Source organism: Clinocottus analis, unplaced genomic scaffold (assembly GCF_023055335.1).
Source record: "Clinocottus analis isolate CAN_PGR_092001 unplaced genomic scaffold, fCliAna1.0.p SCAF_47, whole genome shotgun sequence".
NCBI classification, from domain to species: Eukaryota; Metazoa; Chordata; class Actinopteri; order Perciformes; family Cottidae; genus Clinocottus; species Clinocottus analis.
This window is the reverse complement of record NW_027176204.1, coordinates 1-25,294: the sequence shown is the minus strand read 5'-3', so window position 1 is coordinate 25,294 and position 25,294 is coordinate 1. Positions and strand designations below refer to the sequence as shown.

General features: G+C 45.9%; 2 protein-coding genes and 1 long non-coding RNA gene across 5 annotated transcripts; all 3 read right to left on the bottom strand.

Moving 5' to 3' along the window:
* Positions 1–3,148: 3,148 nt before the first annotated feature.
* Positions 3,149–10,423, bottom strand: LOC137801982 (adhesion G-protein coupled receptor G5-like). Of its 3 annotated transcripts, XM_068599471.1 has the most exons (14): positions 10,327–10,423; positions 9,648–9,749; positions 8,419–8,646; positions 8,182–8,347; positions 7,251–7,410; positions 6,421–6,543; positions 6,205–6,324; positions 5,981–6,020; positions 5,447–5,541; positions 4,989–5,104; positions 4,452–4,720; positions 4,035–4,140; positions 3,483–3,787; positions 3,149–3,404 (listed from the first exon to the last, which is right to left on the bottom strand). In XM_068599471.1, exons 2-14 carry the CDS (start codon positions 9,733–9,735, stop codon positions 3,289–3,291), a joined length of 1,932 nt encoding a protein of 643 aa, XP_068455572.1. In that variant the 5' UTR covers positions 9,736–9,749; positions 10,327–10,423; the 3' UTR covers positions 3,149–3,288. The 3 variants fall into 3 exon arrangements, with proteins under 3 accessions (XP_068455572.1, XP_068455570.1, XP_068455571.1); XM_068599469.1 differs by having other exon boundaries at positions 3,149–3,787; XM_068599470.1 differs by lacking the exon at positions 10,327–10,423 and having other exon boundaries at positions 3,149–3,787; positions 9,648–9,754.
* A 701-nt stretch (positions 10,424–11,124) lies between these two features.
* Positions 11,125–17,132, bottom strand: LOC137801936 (adhesion G-protein coupled receptor G1-like). Its single transcript, XM_068599387.1, has 10 exons — positions 17,010–17,132; positions 16,076–16,192; positions 15,927–15,972; positions 15,664–15,758; positions 14,481–14,602; positions 14,025–14,293; positions 13,134–13,230; positions 12,256–12,385; positions 11,816–11,975; positions 11,125–11,222 (listed from the first exon to the last, which is right to left on the bottom strand). Exons 1-10 carry the CDS (start codon positions 17,130–17,132, stop codon positions 11,125–11,127), a joined length of 1,257 nt encoding a protein of 418 aa, XP_068455488.1.
* A 456-nt stretch (positions 17,133–17,588) lies between these two features.
* On the bottom strand, positions 17,589–18,193 carry LOC137801946 (uncharacterized). The gene is made up of 3 exons (XR_011079930.1): positions 18,084–18,193; positions 17,922–17,997; positions 17,589–17,670 (listed from the first exon to the last, which is right to left on the bottom strand). It is a non-coding gene; the product is annotated as an uncharacterized lncRNA (long non-coding RNA).
* Between the last annotated feature and the right edge of the window lie 7,101 nt (positions 18,194–25,294).

Below are 25,294 nucleotides of genomic sequence, written 5' to 3'. Positions count from 1 at the left end.
CGCTGCTCTGATGCAGTTAGATTATATTCATAAACACATTAAGGACACTGCTTTACTTAAATCACACTTAACGCTACACACACACACACACACACACACACACACACACACACACACACACACACACACACACACACACACACACACGCTGCCAGAGCTGGAGATGGTTTAACTATGTTGTTTTATGTTTTGTATAATTGAGTTTTTATGTCCTCCCTCGTTTGAAAGTCTCTCACAAGATGAGTCGTTTATCAAATAGTGGATTTACTCTGCTTCACAATGAAGAGGTTTGATGGATAAAGTGACGTCTCTAAGTTGTTTTTATATCTTTAATCTCAAGGTTTTGGTGTAACTTGCCGACCGGCTGCCTCCATCTTTCTTTAGCTTTTCTTTCTCTTCCTGTCACAGTTCTTCTTCTCTCTCTGACTGGCTTCACTCACCTGTTGCTTCAGCTTCTACCTTCTACAACTAACTCCATGGTTGACGAGGTCATCACGAGGTCATCACGAGGTCATCACGAGGTCATCATGAGGTCATCACGAGGTCATCAGAGCAGCAGCTTGGCTTCATGGTCCATGCTGCTCATGCGCCACATCACTGTGCTTCTGTTCACCTGGTACTTTGACCTTTGACCTCTGAGAGTCCCAGCAGCTCGTCATCATGTGAATATGCACAGTTATGTATTATCATCCCCACGTCATCATTTCTATCACTGCGTAGAGCTTTGTTTTTAAAATATAATCAGACATAAATAAGCTTTTTCTTTTTCTTATAAAAAATATAACCCAGCGGGTTTTGTCCCCGGGAGCGGGTCCTGTCCTATATATATATATATATATATATATATATATATATATATATATATATATATATATATATATATATATATATATATTGATGTCTGTGAGTATCAGCCCATAAAACAACATGCCGACAGACAAAAAACGGCTTCTGTGCAACAGGAAGTTGAGTTCCTCCTTCAGAGTTGCCAGTCATAGTTTCCAGTGAACTGAATCTGAATTATTGAGTTTAAAATGACGAGTCTGACCTTGACATGTTGATCCAGCGGCCGTCGGTTCTCTTCTCTGTGGGATGATACTTGCCGTTTACATGTCAGACATTATTTGCCTATGAAAGAGACGCTTTGCCTGATCTCTGATTTACATAAACAAATAGCAAAAACAATGCTGAGAGCATTTGTGAATGTGCGTCACTTCATTTTCTTAAGTACAGTGCGCATGACCTTTTATGCCGCTCATTTGACTCTTCAATATTATTTTTGACTGCTATAGTTGATATTCATATACAAATATCTGAAATACGCGGTGGGTGGTTGGTTGACAGTTTTACAAATTCAACTCCACCTGAGACTTTGTGATTTCTCTCGTCAGATGATAAACTTTGCCCTCGTTATATGATCCAGTAAATATGTTATGAACCCAGCTCTCCATCTCCTCGATAGCAGGATGCTCATCACTCGTGACCATGTCACATGTCACCGTGTCTCAAGCGAGACGCTTCCTCCTCTGGACCAGCCCGTCAGTGCGTCCTGAAGCGTACCCGCGTCCATGCGGACGATCTCATTGGTCAGTTCGGCGTGGTGGGTGTGGCGGTGGGACTGCTCGAGTCCCAGACTCCTTAAATTGGGAAACTTGTGCTCGTGATTCACTCAAGGTGTCTGGAAACAACACAGAACACAAAGCTGCCGAGGCGGGACGCGACACACAGATCTTCTGGCTCTTCTGGGGAATCATGTTGTGGAAGAGCAGCTCCACCGGTGTCTTCGTCTTCATCTTCATCTTCAACCTCCCTCTCTTTGCGCAGGCCTCTCAGCCAGACAGAGTTTATGTCTACGTGGCGATCAAGATGACCTGGAGTTCAGCCCTGAAATACTGCGAGATGAACCACACGCACCTGGCTACCTTTCAAGATTCGACTGACTTTGATGCGCACAGCAAGACTTCATGTCCTCAGACCGAGTCGTGCTGGATCGGCCTCCACAGAGACACACATCAGCATGACCTCTGGAACTGGTCTGATGGAGACAAAGCAACCTATGCAAGGTGGGCTGTAAATGAACCTAATAATACTCCCAAAACAGAGGATTGCGCTTTAATGAGATCTGGGTTTTGGCATGATTCTTCATGTGAAAACAGATTACCATTTGTGTGTTCTGATAATCTAATCCTGGTGAAAGAGAACAAGACATGGGAGGGCGCTCTGGACCACTGCAGGAGTCTGGAGGTCGACTCCACTTCAGGCGGTTACTTCAATCATCGCTTCGATCTCCCGCACATGGCCTTCGGAGTCAGGAAGGGAGCGCTGCAGGACTCCCAGACGCCAGAGGTGTGGACGGGGCTGCGCTTCCTGGCAGGAGAGTGGCTGTGGGTGAACGGGAAGCCTCAGACCGAGGCCCTGCAGGCCTGCCCCGCTCCCGGGATGTACTGCGGGGCCATGTCCAAGACGGGCAGGATGCTCCCCATGAGCAACTGTGTGGAGACCAGGAACTTCCTCTGCTCCAAGCGCGACTAGCGATGCGTCTTATTAGCATGTTATTAACGTGTTATCTTCACTCGGTGTGGATTAGTTTGTAATAACTTAACTTCTCCGAGGCTTTGATCTCACGAGATGAGTTATTTGTCAAATAATCTATTTACTCAGTTTGATGAATATAGTTGTATGATATAATCTCATTTGTTTTCATGTCTCATCTTTAATCCCAAAGGTGTTGGTGTTATTTGTGTATTTAACCAGACTTGTATGCATGTGTTGTCTTCTTAGTTTACTTGTTTTCCTTCATGGTTATTCAGATAATGTTCAAGGTTTGAGGAATGGTCCTCATGTGAAGCTGCGCAGCATCACAGTAATGTCTCTCTACGGTTATGATTTAATGTGCATTGCAGCAGCTGCAGTTCAACGTCTGTATGAAGTCAACAACTGAGTGTCAAATAAAGTAAATAAAGAAATAAATAACGTCTCAACAATATGTATTATCAGTTTTTAAATTGAACTGGATGCATTGTCGTGTTCGGTTTCCTCAGAGAGCTTCTTCAGACCTTAAGGTCCACAAAATAGACCCGAATCAATGTTCCAGTTACATGTGATTTATATATAGAAAGTAAAGCAAACACACACTCCACAATCCCCGAATGCATCCTATGATTCTCATGGATATACATGCATAATACGTACAGTGTCATTTAATATAACTGCATCCTCCAGAGCGATGTGTCTTCACCCTGCAACATCACATCTCTCACTAGCAGCTGCCTCACTGGGCCTCGCAGTCTAATCGTATTTGTCTGCTGAAGTCTTCACGGGGCTGGAGGAAGTCAGCCTCTCCTCCATGTCTCTCTTCCTCTGCTTCTTGGCTGACAGACAGATCCACAGGAAGATGAAGAAACCTTTGGACAAAGAGACGCATGAACAGCATGAGCGGAGGCACAAGAAGCCACGAGAGGAGCCCGTCGGCAGCAGCAGACCTTGTGCGGAGTTGAGGATGCAGAACAGGTAGAGGATGGGGTAGTTGACGTATCCTGAGCCCAGGAAGGCCAGCCCCCAGGTGGTCCCCATCAGGCAGGTGAGGCCCATCACGGTGAGGCCGCTCCTGCCGGTCTCGCCCAGCCTGGCGCTCTCCCCCCGGGCCGCCGAGCCGCTCCTGAACACGCGCTGCATCTTGCAGATGTTGGAGGCCACGGCGATCAGCACGCCGGAGGTGAAGGTGAATATGAGGGTGAAATACACCAAGTTCAGGGAGTAGAAGAAGGAGTCATCCGTGATCCAGCAGCTGTGGGACGGGGACGTCAGGATGAATTCATCATGAGCAAAACCATAAACAAATACGATCACATGATGTGAAATGTTCACAGGGTATTGATCATCTCTAATCACCTCTATGGATAATAGTTTTCATTTCTTTGTGTCTTCTCTCACTTACACGTCACAGTTTGTTTCCCAAACTAATAAAGATTATGATTTTAAGCCTCTTTCATACAGTTATCAGGTGTTATAGGTGCAGCAGCAGCGTCACTCACATGGCGTTGGTCTGGTTCGTGTCGGACACGCTCATCTGTGTGAGTCCGTAAAACTGTTTAAAGTCCTTCACTCCCAAAGAGACGGCCACGATGATGCCGGGGATCCCTGAGGAACACGCACACACACACACACACACACACACACACACACACACACACACGCACACACACACGCACACACACACGCACACACACTCGGCTTAACACGGTGGGGATTCGTGCGTTGGGGTGGAAGATGTGTTTAAAAGATGAATAGTCTGATTCGTGCTCATTTTAATAATGTATTTGTGTTTGAAGCGCCCTCTAGTGGCCAGGTACGCTCATGGCTCCATGTCCACGTCCTCCTGAAGGTAATCGGTTAAACATCTGTAGAAGTGAATGAGATGTGCAGAAGCTTTGCGACACCAGAGCGCTCACCCCATCCGGCCAGGGACAGTTTGAGCAGGTAGTGTTTGAAGTAGGTGTTGAACACCTTGATCAGCAGCAGGTAGAGGTGGAGCGCCTCGATGGCCATCCAGGTGAAGCAGCAGAGCAGCGAGTAATGCATGGCGGCCGCCACCAACACACACACCCAGTCCGGCTCCACCGTGGCGCCCCACTCGCTCAGCAGGAAGGCGGCGTTGAGCAGGAACAAGGCGCCGCTCAGAGACACGTGGATGGAGACGGAGAAATCCGTCCGGTGGCTCCTGAAGGAGGAGAAGGAGGATAAGGAGGAGAAGGAGGAGAAGGAGGAGAAGGAGGAGAAGGAGGAGAAGGAGGATAAGGAGGAGAAGGAGGATAAGGAGGAGAAGGAGGATAAGGAGGAGAAGGAGGATAAGGAGGAGAAGGAGGAGAAGGAGGAGAAGGAGGAGAAGGAGGAGAAGGAGGAGAAGGAGGAGAAGGAGGAGAAGGAGGAGAAAGAGGAGAAGGAGTCACCGGCTGAGCGCCGGCCGCTCGCGATGCTGGAGAACCTACCGGCTGAAGACGAATATCACGATGGACACCGCGCAGAAGAAGGCCGACAGGCCGCAGCCCACGTAACTGATGTGGGACAAGACGTCCCAGTGGACTCGAGACACCGGGCCTCGCATCTGCAGAAGAAACAGGTTGACTTTTACCAAACGCCTGGAGGCGAGTCACAGGACCGGAGGAAGGGGATCACATGACGGGCGTCAACGTCTAACTCCACAGTGAAACAATAAAACAATGCAGCATCATACTGCACACGTGGTGGGTCATTACACGCCGGCGTGGAGGAGGATGTCATGACGAGGTCAGACGCTCATCAATGGAACATTACTTGCAGCAACTAAATAGTATTTTCTGGGATTAAGTGAAATCTGACTTGTTCCCACGGCTCACTGGTTGAAGATCACTGGTCTAACTGGTTCATATTTCAGAGGAAGGTCCATGACACCAAGAGGTCTCCTCACCAGGAGGACGGCGAACGGCGTCGAGTGGTTACAGCTGCAAGTGATTTCAGTTTGATTGACACTCGTCTCACATCCTCCAGGTTTCCACCAGAAGTCTGTGAACATGAACGCAGCGACTTGAGGACAACGAAGAAAACCTCCTTCTGGGTAAAATGGGCAGATTTGCACGTCGTTTTGTGCAAAAAATAATTCTTTCACATTTAGAGCAACACAAGTAATATGAATTTCACCTCACATGACTTATCATTGCATGAATAAAAACATTGTTGTGTGTGTGTGTGTGTGTGTGTGTGTGTGTGTGTGTGTGTGTGTGTGTGTGTGCTAAATTATTTTATAGTCTGAAACTTGAAGCAGTTCAAATGCATGCTGAGTGAAAACAACAACAAAAATAATACTTATATATACTTATATTTATATATTATATATACTAATATGTTTTCCATGCTATTATAATGAATAGGATTGTTATTATTATTATAATACATATTTGTTTAGCTGTTTCGCTGTAAATATGAAACTGCGTACACAACCTACCGTTTTCATCAAAATAGTGACACTGAAACCACGAACCAATCTGTGAAAACATTAGAAGATGAAGAGCGCTTGAAGTTCAGAAGCATGAAACATGACTTCCAACACGCCGTCAGCGACATGGAGTCAGTCCAGTAGACTCAAACCAAAGTGTGTCTTTCACCGTGGACTACACAAAGGAAGTCCATCACAGGAAACTGATCGACGCTGAAACACGAAAGACTTACGTCCACGTCGGAGGGAGGAACTCTGAAGATCATCTTGATTGGCGTCATCAGATTATGAAAAGATTGTTCATCCAGGAGCTCGATCCTGAGAACCAAGGATGCGATTTCTTCATCTGCAAACTGGAGGACAACTTCTATGACAGTATATATACATGTATACACTGTGTACAGAGTATATACGAGTGTGTACTGAGGAGTAAATAGAAAGACGTTTACTTGGAACTGGCTGTGGTTGGTGTAGCTGACCAAACAAACAACCCGGTCCTCCTGAGGGATCATCTGCAGCGCATCCACAGGAAGCCACACGGCCGGGATGAAGGGCTCGTTCTCAGGCAGCAGCTGAGGAGGAGAGGAGGAGAGGAGGAGACAAGGAGAGGAGGAGAGGAGGAGACAAGGAGAGGAAGAGAGAAGGAGAGGAGGAGAGGAGGAGAGGAGGAGACAAGGAGAAGAGGAGAGGAGGGGACAAGGAGAGGAGGAGAGGAGGGGACAAGGAGAGGAAGAGAGAAGGAGAGGAGGAGAGTAGGAGAGGAGGAGAGGAGGAGACAAGGAGAGGAAGAGAGAAGGAGAGGAGGAGAGGAGGAGAGGAGGAGAGGAGGAGAGGAGGAGACAAGGAGAGGAAGAGAGAAGGAGAGGAGGAGAGGAGGAGAGGAGGAGACAAGGAGAAGAGGAGAGGAGGAGAGGAGGAGACAAGGAGAGGAGGAAACAAGGAGAGGAGGAGAGGAGGGGACAAGGAGAGGAGGAGAGGAGAGGAGGTTACCGAGGGCAGCTTGTGCTCATGGAGGTCCATCTTGTTGGACAGGGTGAGTTCTCGCTGGTGCCCAAACTCCTGACAACCAAGTGTTCCCCGTGTGAGTGTGGATCAATAAGTCAGGTGTAGCAGCAGCAGCAGCGCCGCAGGGTCGTCAGCAGGTGTCAGTGTTGCTACCTGAGCGCTGTCGGTCTGTCCAGGTGGAAGCGTAGCGCTGTGATTGTGTACTAAAGTCCTGCACAGCTCCGTTTCTGTGCACCGTCGCGCTCACCGCTGTTCCTTCCTCGCCGGGCGTTACCTGAGGAGCTGTGATCTGGACTCTGGCGCCGGCCGAGGCGAGCTCGGCCTCGCTGACGTTGACCACGTGCAGAGACAAGCTGCCCATGTCGTAGAGCTCCGAGCCGCCGCCGTCCAACGGGGCCGAGCCGCTGATGTTATGGATGAATCTTCTCTCGGCGCTGCAGAAACACAACAGACCTCAAACACGGGTTCACAAGCGCATCACTCAGAGAAACCCTCCAGAGAGGAGAGGAGAGGAGGAGAGGAGAAGAGGAGGAGAGTAGATGAGGAGAGGAGATAAGAGGAGAGTAGATGAGGAGAGAAGATGAGGAAAGGAGATAAGATGAGGAGAGGAGATAAGATGAGGAGAGGCGACAAGGGAGGGAGAAGAGGAGAGGAGAGTAGATGAGGAGAGGAGATAAGATGAGGAGAGGCGAGAAGAGGAGAGTAGATGAGGAGAGGAGAGAAGATGAGGAGAAGAGAGAAGATGAGGAGAAGAGAGAAGATGAGGAGAGGCGAGAAGAGGAGAGTAGATGAGGAGAGTAGAAGGGAGGGAGAAGAGGAGAGGAGATGAGGAGAGGAGAGGAGAAAAGAGGAGAGTAGATGAGGAGAGGAGAGGAGAAGAGGAGAGTAGATGAGGAGAGGAGATGGGAGAAGAGGAGACAAGGGGAGAGGAGAGAAAAGGAGAGGAGAGGAGAGGGATAAGAGGAGACAAGGTGAGAGGAGAGGAGAGGAGATGGGAGAAGAGGATAGTAGATGAGGAGAGGAGAGGGAGAAGAGGAGACAAGGTGAGAGGAGAGAAAAAGAGAGGAGAGGAGAAATCGGCCGACCGGCATTGCTAACAGAGTTACTAAAAGGTTAAATGAAGGTCATCAGTGAAAACAAGTCAAATAAAGTGATTGCTGACTCACAGACAGCGTGAGAGCTCCATGAGTCTCCTTGACGCTCACCGTATGAAGGCCGTCTTGACTTTCCAGTCCACGCTGAAGAGCTCTGAACACTTGGCCCTCAGGTGGAGGAGCTTCTTCATGTTCTTCATGTCTCTGCTGTCTTCCAGGTAAGAAATCAGCGGCACGACGACGTCGGGCACGCACAGGATTAGCAAGCAGCTGTAATCTGGCGAGTGAGAGAGGAATCAGACTCAATGTGCAGGTACGTGATTGTGTCGAGTCTTTTGAGCGACTCACATGGTTTCATGAAGACGGAAATGATGCGGTCAGCATCGGTGGCGCTCGCCGGCAAGCAGTCAGAGGATCTGTTGAAGGGCTCGCTGACGGTGCACAGAAGGTCGCAGGTCAATCGCTCTGCACGGCACTGCAGGCCACCGGACCGCCGATCCTCTATGACAGCTGTCACGTTTATCAAATCTTTCGGCATGTCGATGGTGATGCTGCCGTCTGAGACGTGGAAACACACTGAACACAGAGACGAGGGACAACTCACGGAGTCTCACTGGTAATAATGAAGTCTCAGCGAATGGAGTTACACAAACATATTTACATTTAATGTACAAGTAAGAAACATGGCCGCTCATAGAAGAGTTCAGAGATGCTGAGCAGCAGTGGCAAGTTATTAGATCTTTATTAGTTTCTCTCTCTGCAGACCAACGTCCTGAGTGCTGCTGCGAGATAACCAGCGCGCCGTCTGCTTGTGTTCAAACAGGCCAGTAGCTACGATTAGCTTTGATTAGCTACGATTAGATACGATTAGTTATGATTAGCTACGATTAGCTACGATTAGATACGATTAGATACGATTAGTTATGATTAGCTACGATTAGCTACTATTAGCTATGATTAGCTACGATTAGATACGATTAGATACGATTAGATACGATTAGCTATGATTAGCTACGATTAGATACGATTAGATACGATTAGCTATGATTAGCTACGATTAGGTACGATTAGATACGATTAGGTACGATTAGATACGATTAGATACGATTAGTTATGATTAGGTACGATTAGGTTCGATTAGCTACGATTAGCTTTGATTAGCTTTGATTAGCTACTATAAGCTACTATTAGCTACTATTAGCTATGATTAGCTACGATTAGGTACGATTAGATACGATTAGCTATGATTAGGTACGATTAGGTTCGATTAGCTACGATTAGCTTTGATTAGCTATGATTAGCTACTATAAGCTACGATTAGCTACGATTAGCTACTATTAGCTACGATTAGGTTCGATTAGGTACGATTAGCTACGATTAGCTACGATTAGCTACGATTAGCTATGATTAGCTATGATTAGCTACGATTAGCTACGATTGTTTTGTATGTGCAGGTCCACTGAGCATTTTAAAACTGTCACTCATAAACAGCAAAAAGAGCAAAACATGAACAACTAGAATTGAATCATTTCTTTGTCTTCGGTCAATAAAACCAGAAAGTAAAACACAGTCTGTACCGCCGTGAGCCGACGCTGCAGGCGGCATCATCATCATCATCATCATCATCATCATCATCATCATCATCATCATCACGGGGAGCATCATATCTCCTCTGGAGTCTGACGGGAGGAAGACAAAGCTTTATGATCATCATTCATAAATGGAACATTTATAGTTCATTAATATATCACTGTTAACAAACAAGGAAAGTACAATTATGTTGTAACTTAATTTAAGATATTTTAAGTTTGTTGTTGCCCACATAAAATATATTTTTAACATAAAATATACTTGATTTACTCATCAACTAATGATAGCAATACACATTTTAATGATAATTCCTAACTCAAAATGTCATCAACTATTAATACTAACAGTATACTAATACTAAGTCTAACAGGCAGACACTCAAATATCTATAAATATGAACTTTATCAAAGAAGTGATTTGAACTTGAATATAATTCAAGTCATTACAGTAAAGGATGAATATCATCCATCACAGGATGGTCACTGCTAAATAATCTTAAACTCAAAAGCATTCAGATTAAAAAAGGCCTCTATTGTTGACTCATAGATATAATATAATATAATCCAGCACACAGGTCCACCTGAAGGGACAGTTGAAGTCCATCACAGAGATTTCTGAATCTTTAACACGAATCAAACAACAAAATGAAGTTCTGCTCATACTCACATCCCTGCTGCTCGCAGACTCGTCTCCTCTGAAGCCAACAGGAAGCAGCTCACAGCACAAAGGCCCTCATGTTCGGGTCACTTCACGCAAATATATGTTTTTATCAGAGCAATAAACCACAGCCTGGCTCTGTTTCCTGTTGGTCTGACCTCCAGCGCTGTCGCGTCAACAGGGAAGATTATATTCACGACCTCATGCTGTGGAAACCACTCAAGATGTGACGGCTCCAAGTGATTTAATAAAGGTTTAAAACATTACAACCACGTTACAAACATGAACCAAGAGTACAAGATGCAATAGACCCGGATCAGAGAGATCAGAGAGATCAGATCCTCTTCTCTTCCATGAAACACCTTCCAACATCGTCTCTCTCGATGGAATATAAAAAGTGCAACGTCCTGTCTGCGCTGCTTTTCAAGTGCGCGTGCATGAGGTTGTTATCCAGTTAGTGTCCCACCAAGACGGTGTTTAGCTCAGGTAACACACCTCATGCATGCACATAAACTAAATCCATGCTATATAGTATTGATAAATGCTATATAGTGTAATAATAATTGATATTAGAGTCGCCTGCTGGATTTAGCTGCAACTAGCATGCTAGCTTCTCAGCTGCAGCGTGGAACATGAAAACATGATCGAAAACAGGAATGATAACGGCAAGTGTTCAGTGTTTCTGCATACATTGTACCCAACACACACACACACACACACACACACACACACACACACACACACACACACACACACACACACACACACACACACACGGACAGCGTGTGTGTGTGTGTGGGGCGAGGCTCAGCTGTTGGTGCTGTGTGTGGTTGCACTGCTCGTGTTGGTCGTTGGGTTCCTGCTCTTCTTCCAGGACATCACAAACCACAGGAAGAGGAAGAACCCTGAGGAAGAGGAGGAGGAGTCACAAGAGGACTGTTAGAGACGGCTGGACATGCAAATCCTTCTGGCTGTGGCTCGTCCCTGTGTGACATCATGCAAATGTTCAAGGCAATCTCCACCACACATGAAATATCATCATATAATATGCACCGTTTATGATTTAATGTCCCTGACATTGCTGTGCTGTTGACACTTTGTGAGAGGAATACAAATCCTGTTATGTTGAAGATGAAAATGTTGACATTTGACCTTGACTTTAACCAGCGATCACATGTGTGTCCATCACCCGTTGACAGGTTGGACAGCACATTAAACATTCATTTAGCTGATATTAATGACAGCGATGTCGCCATTAAACCCATTTAATGTTTATCCTTTGTGGTGCTTCTGCATGTTTCCTTCACATCATCAAACAAAATGTTCTTCCTGATCCTTGACAGTGTCCCAGAACGTGGGGAAAAAAACATTTGCATCTAAAAAATAATGTAATTATTGTTGTTTTTCTTTTCTCACAACAGTGATGGATGCATCTCATGAGTTATGGCCATGTGACTCAGTGGAGCATCATCTCCATGAGGAGCATTGCTGTGCTGACCTTGCAGCGGGTTCAGGATGCAGAAGAGGTAGAGACCCGCAGTGGTCAGGGAGCCAAACGAGAAGAAGATCAGGCCCCAGGTCACGCCCAGCAGGGTGCTGACGCCCAGCAGGGTGCAGGCGTCCCGCTTGGCTCTGTTCTGGTCCCTCTGCCCAAACTGCTAAAGACGTCGTGACACATCAGCAGGTCAGAGACACTCACAAAGCACCAGATGCTGTCTGCTGCTGGACAGCGACAGCAGGGCAGAAACCTCCTGGACTCATCTGCAGGTCCTTTGAACGCCTCGCTCTCACGAGTCCAGTCTCCACTTTGAGTCGCGGCAGTTCACTTGTGCGAATGAGTATCAATCAAATGCATGACTCAAAGAACAAGACCCATGATGTTCTACACTTTCCTTCCTGTCTAAAAATACCATGAAAAAACGGCAGAGAGACTCGAACCTCTTCGCTCAGGCGCAGGCCCACGATGCGTCTGACCGTCACCAGCAGCATGGCGCCGTTGAACAGGAACACCAGGACGAACACGCCCAGCGTGCTCGCCATCTTCACCGTGGGCTCCACGATGTAGCATCTGCAAGGAGGCAGAGAGGAGGAGAAGGGTTCCAGTCCCCTGTGAGGGAAATACTGGAGTACAAATGTCCATTCAGCGAGCAGAGATGCAGCCAGATATCACAGTACTACACAGGATATTACTTCCTACCAGCAGTACTACACAGGATGTTACTTCCTACCAGCAGTACTACACAGGATATTACTTCCTACCAGCAGTACTACACAGGATGTTACTTCCTACCAGCAGTACTACACAGGATATCACTTCCTACCAGCAGTACTACACAGGATATCACTTCCTTCCATGTATACCAGTAGTAGTACACAGGATATTCCTTCCATGTACAGCAGTAGTAGTACACAGGATATTACTTCCATGTACATCAGTAGTAGTACACAGGATATTACTTCCATGTACATCAGTAGTAGTACACAGGATATTCCTTCCATGTACATCAGTAGTACTACACAGGATATTCCTTCCATGTACAGCAGTAGTAGTACACAGGATATTCCTTCCATGTACAGCAGTAGTAGTACACAGGATATTCCTTCCATGTACAGCAGTAGTAGTACACAGGATATTCCTTCCATGTACAGCAGTAGTAGTACACAGGATATTCCTTCCATGTACAGCAGTAGTAGTACACAGGATATTCCTTCCATGTACAGCAGTAGTAGTACACAGGATGGCCCACACACATGCAAAGCTACCTGTAGTGAATACTTTATTGCAGTACATGCTTCTTGTGAATGTGTTCCCTTACATCTGGGTGCTGTTGGGCGCAGACGAGTCCAGCGGCACGAGTCCATACGCGTCTCTATCGACGGCGACCACCACGACCACCATGAGGACAGGAAGCCCTGAAACACACGCAGGAGCCCAGGGAGCAGCGGAGGAGCCGGGAGCTGTGGTCATTTCATGCTACTTTTTATGCTACTCTATGTACTACTGTACTGTATGGACTACTCTACTGTAGAGTACTACATACAGTAGAGTCTCTACTCTATATACTACTCTACTGTATATACTATTCTACTCTATGTACTACTCCACTCTATATTTAATATTCTACTCTATGTACTACTCTATATACTATTCTATATTAAGTATTCTACTATTTTTTTTAAACTTTATTTACTTTGCAGAATTAGATTTATGATGAAAACATAGTCAACAAATATGTTTTGATGTAGCACTGTGGATGAAGATATCTCTCTCTCTATATCTATATATATTATATATATATATATATATATATATATATATATATATATATATATATGTATGTATAGATATATATAGACAACAAGATACATAGATATCTAGATATATAAATATGAATTAATATCTATATCTATATATTTGTCTCTCTCTCTCTCTCTCTCTCTCTCTCTCTCTCTCTATATATATATATATATATATATATAAATATCTATATACAGTTCTATATCATTGTGAAATAGACATTCTGCATAATGAATATCTTTACTTTGAGTCATTTAGATGCTTTTACTTTAGTACTTTTACTGTAGCAACACGTAGCATTTAGCTAGCGTTTAGCTAGCGTTTAGCTAGCGTTTAGCATTGCTCCCGCTCTGCAGAGCCCTCCTCCCAGCATGCTCGAGCAGGTTGGGACTCGGTGTGAGCGGCTCACCCCATCCCACCACGCTGAGCTTCAGCAGGTATCTCCTGATGTAGATGTTGTAGACCCGGACCAGCAGCAGGTAGAGGTGGAAGCCCTCCAGGCCCGTCCAGCTGAAGGAGGCCAGCAGGGACCAGTGCAGCAAGAGGCCCACGTAGAGGCACAGCCCGCTGGAGGACAGCGACGCCACCCACTGGCTGGACAGGAAGTGCAGGTTGAGGAGGATCAGGGCGATGGCCAGGTTGATGTGGACCTTGGAGGAGACGTCTTCTCTCAGCTTCCTGTCAGACGGGGAGAACCGACCCGAGGTGAGCGGGAAGCCAAGCGCAGAGTCCACTAGAGGAGAGACTGAATGTGACGACAGCAAAGAGAAAGCAGACGAGACACAGTGCAAACAAGGGAGGAGGAAGAGAGCCAGTGGAAGGAAGCAAGGAAGAGGTGGGAGGAAGGATTGAAGGTAACTCTGACCTGTTGGTGATGAAGAGCAGAACGGTGACGAGCAGGGCCACCAGAGACAGACTGCAGCCAATCAGAGTGATGGTTGACAGAATCTGCAGGTCTGTGGCTGAGACGGAGGAGGAAGGAGACACCTGAGGAGAGGAGGCACATGAGGAGAGGATACACCTGAGGAGAGGAGGCACACGAGGAGAGGAGACACATAAGGAGAGGAGACACCTGAGGAGAGGAGACACATGAGGAGAGGAGACACATGAGGAGAGGAGACACCTGAGGAGAGGAGGCACATGAGGAGAGGAGACACATGAGGAGAGGAGACACCTGAGGAGAGGAGGCACATGAGGAGAGGAGACACCTGAGGAGAGGAGACACCTGAGGAGAGGAGACACATGAGGAGAGGAGACACCTGAGGAGAGGAGACACATGAGGAGAGGAGACACCTGAGGAGAGGAGACACATGAGGAGAGGAGGCACATGTTGTCTTTTCCACTTTACTGAACGCTCTTGTTGTTTTGAATCAAACCTGCATGTGTAGAGTTTATTATTATTTTGTACTTTTGGTGGGAGCGTCAGAAATGACGACACAGAGTGTCATGACTCAGGTGCGTCATGAGAAAACCTTTTAGAAAACTGTCTACTGGGGTTTTTTATTAAAGAAAAAAAGCCCAAAGCTGCTATATTCAGCTGCATTGAGCACAGTAAGTCATTTACAAGTGAAATATACGGTTTGGTACATGAAAACATTCAAATGTCACAGATGGTGCAGATGATGAGCCTCAATGCAAATGTCAGAGACCTCACCTGAATGTTCTCTGTTCTAAACCCTCTGTGACTTTCTTCTGCTTCACTTTGTTTAACCTCCACAGAGAGAACGTTCACATCTTCTGGCCGGACCTGAAACCTTTTCATTTCTTTCTGTGTCATCTTCATTTCCTCTTAACCGGAAACATACAGACTGACATTTACACAACTGAACAACATCTCACATGTGTTCCTTTAATTATAACACAACATTATTAAACAGCCTCGTGGCTGCAGAGACACACTCTTTAGTTTGGGGAGGACACTTTCAAGCAGAGGCCTAAACATAGTTTGGTTATTGGTTGTTGGTTGTTGGTTGTTGAAAGGTTGCTGTGAACACGCTCGTCTCCGGTAACGCGGTTGGGTCGTGTCTCTCTGAGGAGGTGAAGCCTACCAGAAGCACGCCGAAGTATGTGAGGTGACTGCAGCTGCAGGTGAGGACGCTCTGACTGCGGTTCCACTGGGTTTCACAGCCAGCGCTGCTGAAGCCTGCAGACACACAACCACACAACCACACAGCGACAGAGCCATTATGCAAACACCTCTGACTCGCCGGGATAACATCCACTCAGCTAACCGGCTGCAGTGAATCCAACTCGTAATCCTCATCACACACACACACAATAAAATAATACACATTCTATATATATTACTCACTCTTTGTCGAAAAGTTCAAGAACACACATCGAGGGATTAGCGTCTCCTGTGACAACACAGCAGGTCTCACGTCAGGGTTCACATGGCCAGTTTGTCATATCTGTTCTTCTCTTGGGCAATACATGCAAATGGAAGGAAGTTGTAGTTACGTCAGCAGGAAGCGTCACCGTGATGTTGACGGGCTCCTGCAGAGCAGAAACCCTCTGGCCGCGCACACTCAGGCCGATCAGCCTGTTGTCGTGTAACACGTCTGCTGCCGATGCGGTCTACACGGGACACATGCAGGACGTTAGCTCATGCTTCACTATTATTGTGTTTATTGGGATCCATCTCCTGAAGGAGGAGGAACAGAGGACCTCCCTGTGTTATCTGTCTGTCAGTATCATAATCATGGTTTTAGGAAGCTTTGCAGAGAGCAACGGTGAAGAACAAAAGCACAACCGCTTCTACTTTTTCAAAAAAGAAAAAGAAAAGTGATACAATTTACAGTCAGATTGCATTTGAGGATCTTGTATTTTGTCAGCAATGCACATCTCTTCCTCTTTTGTGTAGATTTCTGCCAGCGTGTTGAACGGACCTTTTTAAAAGTAAAACACTGCAAAGTGTTCGTAGCCGTTAAAAACAGCTCAACATGGAAAAGTGAATGTTCCCGTAACTGTAACGTAGACTTGATCAAATGAAATTATTGAACTACAACAAGGCTGCTCGTGCTGTCAGAAGGATCTCGTGCCGTGTGCATCTCAGGTCACGTGACACAATGAGTCCTCCTGCACTGAAGATGAGCTGCTGGAGAAGAAGCTATGATGTCATCCCAGCTCCTGGGAGCTTGAACACATGCAGTCATTGAGTTTGAACATTGAACACATGATGTGTACACGCGTATACGAGATATGAAGGAAGTTTTGCAACGTTCCAGCAAGTGTTCCTCTTCATGTCAACTGATCTCAGACCTCGCTGCCTCCTCCTCGAGGCCACTTCCTGCTTCACTTCAGCTCAATTGGATTTAAAAATGTGCAAAAACCAGGAGTGGTCCAATCGTTGAGGTGAACTCTGCACATAGGATGCAACATGACACATCCTCACCAGGTTCTTTGCTTCAGGCCAGGTCATCATGCAGAACACTATGGTGTCGTTGGCGTCCAACTCGCTCGGCACTTGGACGCTCACGGTGCTGTTGACCACCGCCTCGTCTTCTTTTGCCTTCATCAGAGGCACAGACACAAAAACAGGGACCAGAAGTTACTGAAAGAGCGTCGTGAAACTAGAGATGGAGACATAAACACATGTTTACAATGTTTACTGAGGGAATACGTCAAGAGAAGTAGACTCATTTAAATAGACTTCAGAGGAGTCGCCCCCTGCTGGCTATCAGAGATAATGGAAGCTTAAGGCACTTAAGAATTGTCTTCACTTTTCAGAACTGAAGGTTTCCGTCTGCATATTTTACTAAAAGCCCCAAATTCAGACCGGGAAGCGTGCATAAAAATCAGACAAAATCAAATAGCATCGAGTAGCTGTGGAGATATTTCAGTCAGTCTGGGCATTGTCATCTTATGGCCGAGCTACTTGGATCCTTACCTCTTTATCACTAGCATAAAGTCCAACACCTTTGCAGCCACCTTTGCAGCCACCTTTGCAGCCACCTTTGGGTTTCCGAATGAGGACCACTAAACCGCTCTCGGACAACGATGTCGTGGAGGACACACTAGTTTCCTCTAGAGTCTGTTGCAGGCTCTGCAGGGTTCTTGTGGGACAGGACATCACAAACATGTTCATCATTTTGATTTACAACTCGTTTCCTTAAACCAAACAATACATTGTGATCCACTGCCTTAACCCACACACACACACACACACACACACACACACACACACACACACACACACACACACACACACACACACACACACACACATCTGGTGAAATACTAAAACAAACTAAATAAAAACAAGATTCATAACATAAATTCTTTTAAACACAATGAAAATGTTTACTCGATCGCGTCGTTAAAGTTTCCATCTTTCAAAATGTTCAGGACTTCCTTCATACATTTTTTGGTTTGCTGAACATCTGTAAGGTAAAATGATTGTGTATTGATATTCAAGATACACAGAAATAGCATATTGAATAAAAAAACGTATAACGCAGCCTCTCACTGTTTGATCTTTTACAATTGGGATGATGGCCTGAAACTGCATTTGCATGAGAGAACAGGACCAGCAGACAGAGCAGCCACCACTCCATCCTCTCAGGGGACAGCACTCATTGAGGAAAAGAAGAGGAAAATAAAACGGCCATAAATGTCTGGTAAATAAATAAACATGACGTCTGGGCCTCTCTGATGTATTGAAGCCGCACACACAGACACAAGGAAGTACACACACACCCTGACTCCACATTCATTGATCTAAACTGGTACTACAAAGTACGTTCACACTCATTTCCCTAATATCGGCCTAATATCAGCATTAATATGGACAGCTACATGGTTCTCTACAAGAGAAAATCTAATCAAAGCCTACCTTTTTTATGTCGCTGATTCTGTGTCAGAATGCTTTTGTGTGAGGACGCAGAGTTCAGCTGATGAGACAACGGCACAAACACAAGTGAGGAAACCTGCTGAAGTCAGAGAGCTTCATGGGAAGTGGAGAGAAAAAACACAACATGTAAATGACATACTGAAATGAAAAAGAGGAACCAGCAGCAGTCAGAAAGCTAAAAATACCGATTGCATCGTTCTCTTGTGTTAGCTGTGAACGTGGGCATTGAACACTGCACGTCCTCTCTGCACGCACGAAACACCAGCTTGTTTAGAAGCTGCTTCATCGTGAACGTTGATGGATCATTTCTGCTGCACTTCCATGTTGCATGTCCCTACTCCGGCCAACAGAGGGCAGTAGCACTTCAAGAAGAGAGAGAAAGGAGTCTGGAGACTCATGTTCTCCACTTGGATACTTTGAGAATTGCAAAACATTTCTAACTGGAACACATATTTGAATGTAGCTGGCAGCTCGATGAAGAAGTTTGCATTTCAAATGAAAACCTGCGTCTGTTTTGCAAGTCATGCTCTCTCTCCTTTACTTTGCATCTCTCTTATCTGATGGAGCACATGAAGATATACACATCTAAACAACATCATCTCAACACAACACAAAACCATGCATTCACTTCATTTGCCCCATTTAGAAAAGAAACTATCGTGTGAAATCCCCAAATGATGTATTACAAATTCATTAAATTAAAAAGACATTACTGTAAGAAATAAATAAGCATATGAATCCATTTTGTTAAAAGTATATATATATATATATATATATATATATATATATATATATATATATATATATATATATATATATATACAATTCCTGATCATCTACCATTATTAATGCTTTTATAATTAATCGTCATTGATTCATCGATATTATTTAATCGTAAGTAGTTCAATCTCACAATGCACTCTTTCAAAAGTTTATGTTTCATTCAGACATTTCCCCCAAATAACAGCTCTCATTTCATAACACCACTTTACATAATGATAGTGTTACCTCAGGGTGTCACCTCTCATCACCTCCGTCCCGCTTCAGCCAATCAGGGCCTGCAGCCTCTTCCTGAGAGCTTGGTTAGCGCCTGTTAGCTCCTGTTAGCTCCTGTTAGCGCTTGTTAGCTCCAGCAACAACCGTGCTAAAGCTATTCTAATTCAGCCACATGTGTTTTGTGAAAGATTTTTTTTCATGTGTGTGTGTGTGTGTGTGTGTGTGTGTGTGTGTGTGTGTTGAGTCCAAATGTCTTTGACACTCATTGATTTGGGGGATCGTTACAAAAAGTGACACGATTGTATAAAAAGTGATGTTATCAGGAAATTCGCAGATTATTCATTTACAGATTAATTATTCTACTTGTGTGTTTTCCACGATGTATTCATGTGATTGTTTGTTCCCTCAGTTGTCGTGATTTATTGAATATCAAAGACGTTGGAGCTCATAGCTGTCAGGAACCTTTCCCTTGAGTTGTGTTAGGAGCTGGTAAAGTCTTCACACCTCAGGCCACCTGGTTGACTCCAGTGCAGACACGTGTGTGTTTACGTGTGTGTGTGTGTGTGTGTGTGTGTGTGTGTTACACACTATGCTTTATCCATCAGCAGATTTACTGGATGGGCATGCAGCTGGCTTCCTCCCAGCTGGCCGGCGCAGCAGAGCAGCCCGGATCAGAACATGTTGGTTACACACATGTTTACCAACAGCTGCTTTCTAAACATGTTTACACCGTGATTAACTTTTCATTGGCCACATCCTTCAAATTCCATGAATGTTTTTTTTCTCTCCCTCAATCTCCACCACCGAAGCCGTAGGTCCATTTATCTAGTTCATGAAAACATGGCCGACGGAAGCACTTTGCATCATATCTGTCACACAATAGTCTCAGGTAATCCATGCAATAAAACCATCAGGGAACGCTTGTCACTTGTATAGTTTGTGTCTTTTTAGGCCATTGTGTTTCGAGTGTTGGGAGACAAATATCAGCGTTTACACACTCAGGAAAACAATGAAATACAGGTGTAGTGACGCTACAGAAAGGCTGGCTGGGGGTTTCCCATTTCTCCACGTTTGCTCGGTTGATGCCAAGACGGCTGAGCTCATGGGTCGGGGGAAGGGCTGCCTGCTGCCGGCCTCTGGGGGTTTTACCTGAGACCATCACATCCCGCCGCTCACCTGGATACGAGGAGCAGCAACGTGAGTCACACGCAGCAGCTGCTGGTCCTCATGACTAACTGGAAAACCCAGTGGTGATAACACACGCGCTCTTTTTTTATTTTGTATTTTGTTTTGCACTTTTGGCAACATGTTGGCTTGATCTGCTGCTTTCTTTTGCAACTAACTTGTAAAAACACACGCTGAGAAACTTTATAATCCTCCACATGAAGTGATATTTAAATCTGGAGAAGAGCTGAAGGGGCTGAGCAGAGACCTGTGTGTGTTAGAGACTGTGTGTTGACCCCAGACACACACACAACCAGCCCTTCAGACACATACACCTCTCTATACGAAGCAACAGTCAGTAGGGATACAAAAATAATGCCTTCTCATGGCGATGGCTTAAGACGGTATTGACCCATCATGCATCACTCTCTGTCGACTCCTCAATGAATAAGAATAACCTGCTGTGAATAGCATTCAGGGTTAGCATGCCCCTTTGGTAAATACTTCCCTATTGAGCCTCGGACCGGATCCCTTGATAGGATCCCATTGTGGACCAGCTGTCCCGGGTCAGGCCGACAGGAAGTGGGATCCTTCAGAGCCCTGCTGTTAACGCAGCGACGACAGCTTCCTCCTCACCTGGGCCCATGTTCACCATGTTGAGTGTCATGATTCATATTATTATTAATTCTAAACAAAGCAGGGTTATCTTACGTCTAACAATGATTCGTAGACAACACATATGCAAAGAACAGACGTAGAAATGATGTCGTTGTTAATGATCAGTGAGTTTACAGCTGGTTTATCACATAATGCCGGTTTCACATCTCACATGTTATCAGGTGCCTACTTCCTGTGGTATTCAGAGAGTGTGTGTGTGTGTGTGTGTGTGTGTGTGTGTGTGTGTGTGTGTGTGTGTGTGTGTGTGTGTGTGTGTGTGTGTTTAAGGGGGGGCTACCTCCATCCGTCCGGTTGATAGCGCATTGTAGTTAGTCAGCTCCATCAAGTGGCACACAGAAAGATAACACACAGCCGGAAACGAGTTGCCTTCAAAGTAAAACACAAAACGTAATCACAACTGCAAAAAAACAAAACAAAACAGAGATGTGGTTTGTAGTCCCACTGACTGAATGTCAAACGTCACAGAATGGATTTATGGAACTAATAGAGATCATCTGTTCCATGAGCTGCAGCCTCAAACCTCTCAACACACAAAATAAAATAAAATATATGAACAGGGATGACAGATGTATACAAAATAAAAAAATAAGAATTAAAAAATAAAGATATATATATATATATATATGTATATTTTATATATTCTTATATATATATACATATATATATATTCATATTTCTTTATTTTTTAATTCTTATATACATATATATATATATACATTTTAATTCTTCTTCTTCTTTTATTTTATATATTTTTTCAAATATATATTTTAATTCTTATTATTTTATTAAATATAATAAAATAATAAGAATAAAAAATATATTTTTCAAAAAAACACCGTTCTGTCTTCGTTGTGTTCCCCGTCAGGAGTCGGGCTCCTCTGTCCTCTTTTATTGTGAAAGTCCTGACAGGAACCTCGCTGCCGTGGCGTCACACTTGACGCTCGTGCGTCTCAGCCTTCGTAAGAGGTGCAGAAGCAGCACGAGCCGCGGAGCCGCAGTCCGTCCTCCGGGAGGAGACGACAGCACGGAGCCGTGAGCTGAGCATCGGCCTCCTCTGGGAAGGAACACTGGACGGAGACCAATGTGTATATTTATATATTTATATTTTTCAACAGGAGAGCGCTCGAGCTAAAACTGCCGCGTTCGCTTCCAGAAACGACACTGCTCGAAGCTTCTGCCAGAAGGAGTCGGTCAACTTTGCTCCTCTTGTTGTCAACTGTTTGCAAAGTTCGCAACTTGCTCAGGCTGGAATCTGAGCTGCACACCAGCACGCGTTGTTCCCGGGACTCGAACATGTTAGCAGCTGACCCGCTGTCCGGTGCGCCGCGCGCAAGTGAGACCGCGCGCGCTCAGAGGGCTCACACGTGAGCGACTCCCCTCCGCGGCACTGACCGTAACCGGCATGGATCTCTCTCCCGGGACGCTGAAGACTTCGCAGCATTCTCGCCAGGCAGTACTATTAAAGTAGTTATTTTTCTAGTATTTGTTTTTAATTAGGCTTTTACAGCATACAACTACTAAATACTGCAAGTAAAACTCCTCGAAGACGTCGCCCTGCACGCCTCCTGACCCTCCGCCCCGGGACCATGGCGTCCGCCTCGCGGAGCAGCCGCGCCTGGAGGCTCTGGACACGGACTGTCTTCGCGCTGTGCTGTGCGCGCTTGCGGCGCGGGGAGCGGAGGATGACGGCACCTTCAACTCAGAGGTAAAACCCCACAACTCAAACATCAACACGGTGCTCAGTGCTGAGGAGCAGAACCCAGAACCAGCGGAGATAGATGCTGACTTTCACAGGAGCGTAAATGCACCGCGTGCGCCCTCACGAGCCGAGGGCCCGGTGCCAAGCGGCGGCTGGCGGGGTCTCACCTCCACTGGCGTCTGGTTGCTGCTGTGCAGGGGACATGATCCCAGAGGCCGGTGGGCTACGAACCGGGCTGGTTTAGAGCCGCGTGGTTCTTTTAACGCCGGTAAACACGGAACTCTTAAGCCGGTGTCACGGCTTCAGAGTCGACCTGCCCAATCGGAATGAACGCAGGACATCACGTGCACAAGCTGGTGTGTGATGCTACTGTTCATGTACTCTGAACACACGAACTAAAACATTGTTTAGCAAAGCCAACGGCAGGTGTACAGTCTGCCGTCACGTGACCTTATACTAACCTCTCCACCTAGAGGACCTCTTCCAGGAAGCCAGCACGTTGCATTGAAGAGTGTTTTCCTTCTCAGGTCACCAGCTCATCATTCTGTAAAACAAAAACACTTGTTGGTGCTATTAATAATTAATGTGCTATAATAAGGTCTGTTGCTCAAACCTTTTGGGTGAATTGAAAGCAACGTCCCGTCATGCTCATTGCACCTGTTGGCAGATCCTCACTTAACGAGACATTTTCAGTTAACTATTTGGATAAAACTTGTTGGGTAATACAGAGCAGAGCCAGAACAGGTCCGGTTAGCATCATGTTATAATATATAATATAATATAATATATAATATCATGCGGCCTGCCGGCAGCTTTCCAGCTCACTTGTTTGTGTTTGTGAGAGATGAAGATGAGTTCATGCCGACAAGGTCACGGACACAGAGAGACGTGAGCTGGCTCTACCATACTCAGTGACCAGGGGTGAGGGGGGAGGGGGGGGGGGGGCTTCTGAAGGGTAGTGTGTGTGTGTGTGTGTGTGTGTGTGTGTGTGTGTGTGTGTGTGTATCTTACTCAGACAATAGGGTTAACACAAAGCATTGACTACTGGAAAAAAAACCTCAGCACTTGTTGCTGAAGGTGAGTGTGTGTTGTGTGTGTGTGTGTGTGTGTGTGTGTGTGTGTGTGTGTGAGTGTGTATGTGCGTGTGTTGTGTGTGTGTGTGTCAGCTGGAAATAGTAACTGTACCCATGTTGTCTATATAACATTTGACACGCCCCTACATGCCTGGATCTCTGCAGTGCATCCTGACACACACGGTGCCGTGCAGCTTTTTTCAAGACTGTTCTTGCATTAAAATCAAATCAATAACAAACATCCCCCCCGCCACACACACACACACACACACACACACATACACACACACACACACGCACACACACAGAGGTCTCCACACACTGCTGCCTTGAACAAGCTTAATGTACAGACAGCAGTTTGCATGAGCAGTCTCTTCATGATACCTGGGTTGTTGTTGTTTGTGGTTGTGTTGCCTCGTGGGAAGTTGTGTTGAGGGACTTTGTCGCTTGCCTCTGACACGTTCAGCTGATCTGAATGCAGCAGCAGACGGCGTTGGCGTCGACACAAGCAGCTGCCAGAGCGGCGTGCTGCCGGTCTGAGTGACGGCTCGTCTCCACTCATCTCCACGAGGAGAGACCCGACTCGAGGCTGCTGAGCTCAACTTCTCTTTTCGCTCTGCGCTACCTTGGAGTAGCGATCCTTATAGATATGAATTATGCTTGTGATCTTTTGAAAAGGAGCCATTACTTGAATTTTATATTCTAAATAAAATGTTCCCAGTTGTTGAATGTTTGTCCTCGTGAGTTGAACTGTGTCGCTTTCAGAGAGCTTCGAGGTCTGATCGCTCACATTGTTGACATGGCTCGCACGAACAATGATGTCATTCTCTCATGTCATGTTTTCATTAAGACCAGGAGGTTTTCAGCTACCAGGAGTTTAATAGTTCACATTGAGAGAAGTCTCACGCCTCGTCTTCAGTCGGATCCCTGTTCTTCAGATGGAGGTCAAGCCATGTGTGAAGGGCTCGGCCCGAGACCTGGACCGCCCACTCGGTCTGGATGAAGTGGGAAAGCAGGAGGGAGGGAGGGGGAGAGAGAGAGAGAGAGAGAGAGAGAGGAGAGAGAGAGAGAGAGAGAGAGAGAGAGAGAGAGAGAGAGAGGAGAGAGAGAGAGAGAGAGAGAGGAGAGGAGGAGAGGAGAGGAAGGGAGAGAGAGAGAGAGAGAGAGAGAGAGAGAGAGAGAGAGAGAGAGAGAGAGAGAAGGAGGTGAGAGAGGAG